At 71.8% G+C, this 1,786-nt stretch overlaps 1 protein-coding gene across 1 annotated transcript in view; it reads left to right on the forward strand.

Moving 5' to 3' along the window:
- Nucleotides 1–1,786, forward strand: part of NHSL3 (NHS like 3) — a 7,269-nt gene that overhangs the window by 2,771 nt on the left and 2,712 nt on the right. The window contains exons 2-4 of the mRNA XM_085313761.1: nucleotides 359–481; nucleotides 855–971; nucleotides 1,066–1,782. Of these exons, the coding sequence (XP_085169887.1) occupies nucleotides 359–481; nucleotides 855–971; nucleotides 1,066–1,782 (957 nt within the window). The remainder of the gene's footprint in view (nucleotides 1–358; nucleotides 482–854; nucleotides 972–1,065; nucleotides 1,783–1,786) is intronic.

The following is a 1,786-nucleotide window of genomic DNA, read 5'->3' on the forward strand; positions in this document are numbered from 1 at the left end:
AGGGGTGGCCGCGCTTGCCGTGGGGCCCCCGGCCCGGCTCCCCTCTCCCGGCCCGCGGCGGTCCCCTCCCCACCCCGGGCCCCGGCGCGGCAGGGCTGGGYGAAGGCGCGGGGCGGTTTTGGGGCTCGGCTGCCTCGCCGGGGGCCGCCGCGGGGTCCYAGGGGCCGTTCCCGGCCCCGCTCCGGGTGGGAGGACTCTGGATGCCGGCGGGGCTGACTCAGCCTTTGGCCCTCGGAGCAGCTTTTGTCTCCGCAGCGCCGGGCTGTGGAGTCAGTCTGCGGCGGAGAAGGGGCCAGGCGGGGGCCGGGGCAGCTCCTTCCCCGCAGCCCGGGGCCCGCCTGACCCCGCTGCCTCCCCCCGCAGTCCAGCGCATCCTCGGAGGATGACGGTGTCTCCTTCCGGAGCCGGGCGGCCTCTTGCGCCACGGACAGCACCTCCGAGGACGCCCTGTCCATCCGCTCCGAGATGATCCAGCGGAAAGGTACCCAGCCGGGGGGGAGGCAGGGGGGTCCGAGGGGGCCAGGGCATCCGGGGCAGCCTGGGGGGGGACCTGGGGGGCTTCTGGGCTGCAAGCTGCTGAGGCCAAGAGCTGGTGTGGGGATTTGGGGGCTCCTGGAGAGAGGAGAGCGACTCTGGCTGAGTCAGAGGCTGCTGCAGGCTGGGTGGGACCGGGTGAGCCGGACAGACGGAGGGACAGACACCGTCTCCTCCCTGCTCAGACCGTGCAGCTGTTTGGCAGCTGCTGGTGCCTTGAACTTGGCCTGTCCCGGAGCATCCCTGGCGGCGTGAGGGGTTTGCTGGGGCTGGGGGCACTGCTGGGGACCCCCCGGCTGGACCCCCCGTGCCTCTYGCAGGTTCCACCTTCCGGCCCCACGATTCCTTCCCCAAATCCTCGGAGAGGGCTGGCAAGAAGAGGAAGGAGAGGAGGACAACGGTGCTGGGCATCCCCCAGCACGTCCAGAAGGAGCTGGGTAAGCATCGTGGGCAAGGAGGGTTTTGGTCCTGCCCCGTGGACACGGTGCATCGCCCCGGGATCACGTGGGGGTTGTCTCTCCCTGCCCCCAGGTCTCAGGAACAGCCGGGAGCCCAAGGGACATCCTGCTAACGGCCAAGCGCAGGCCGGGCACGGGGGCAGCCGGGTGTCGCAGCCCTTGCTGAACGGCGGCCAGGTCTCCGGTGACTCCATCCGCATCCCCACCATCGACGGGAAGCTGCAGCCGCCGGCTGCCCCCGAGGGAGCCCGCGTCTCCCTGGGAGCCTTGGAGGAGGCGGACACGGCCCTGCAGAAGCACATCGACCGGGTTTACTACGACGACACGTTGCTGGGCAGGAAGACGGCGGCCAAGCTGTCGCCCATGGCGAGGCCCAAGTCGCTGGCCGTGCCGGGCATGACCACCAACGCCAGCCCCCCGGAGCTGCTGAGCCCCGTCCTGTCCATCTCGCCCCAGGGCACCTACATGTCCAAGATCATCCCCAACGCCATCCTGCCGCCCATGGTGGACGTGGTGGCCCTGACGCGGAGCAGCGTGCGGACGCTGAGCCGCTGCAGCCTGGTGTCCAGCCCGGCCTCGGTGCGCTCCTTCGCCCGCTTCTCGGAGCGCAGCGCCCGCAGCCGCGAGCCCTCCTCCTCCAGCGACAACTGGAGCCACTCGCAGTCCACGGAGACCATCGTCTCCAACAGCTCCACCATCTCCTCGCAGGGCGGCTCCGACCGCCGGCAGGCCGAGGCGGGGGGCCGCGCCGACGCCGACCGGCTCAGCGTCTCCGGCTCCGCGGCTCGCGGCTC

The sequence above is a fragment of the Rhea americana genome, unplaced genomic scaffold, assembly GCF_003343005.1.
Source record: "Rhea americana isolate MKP2758 unplaced genomic scaffold, rheAme1 scaffold_396, whole genome shotgun sequence".
NCBI lineage: Eukaryota > Metazoa > Chordata > Aves > Rheiformes > Rheidae > Rhea > Rhea americana.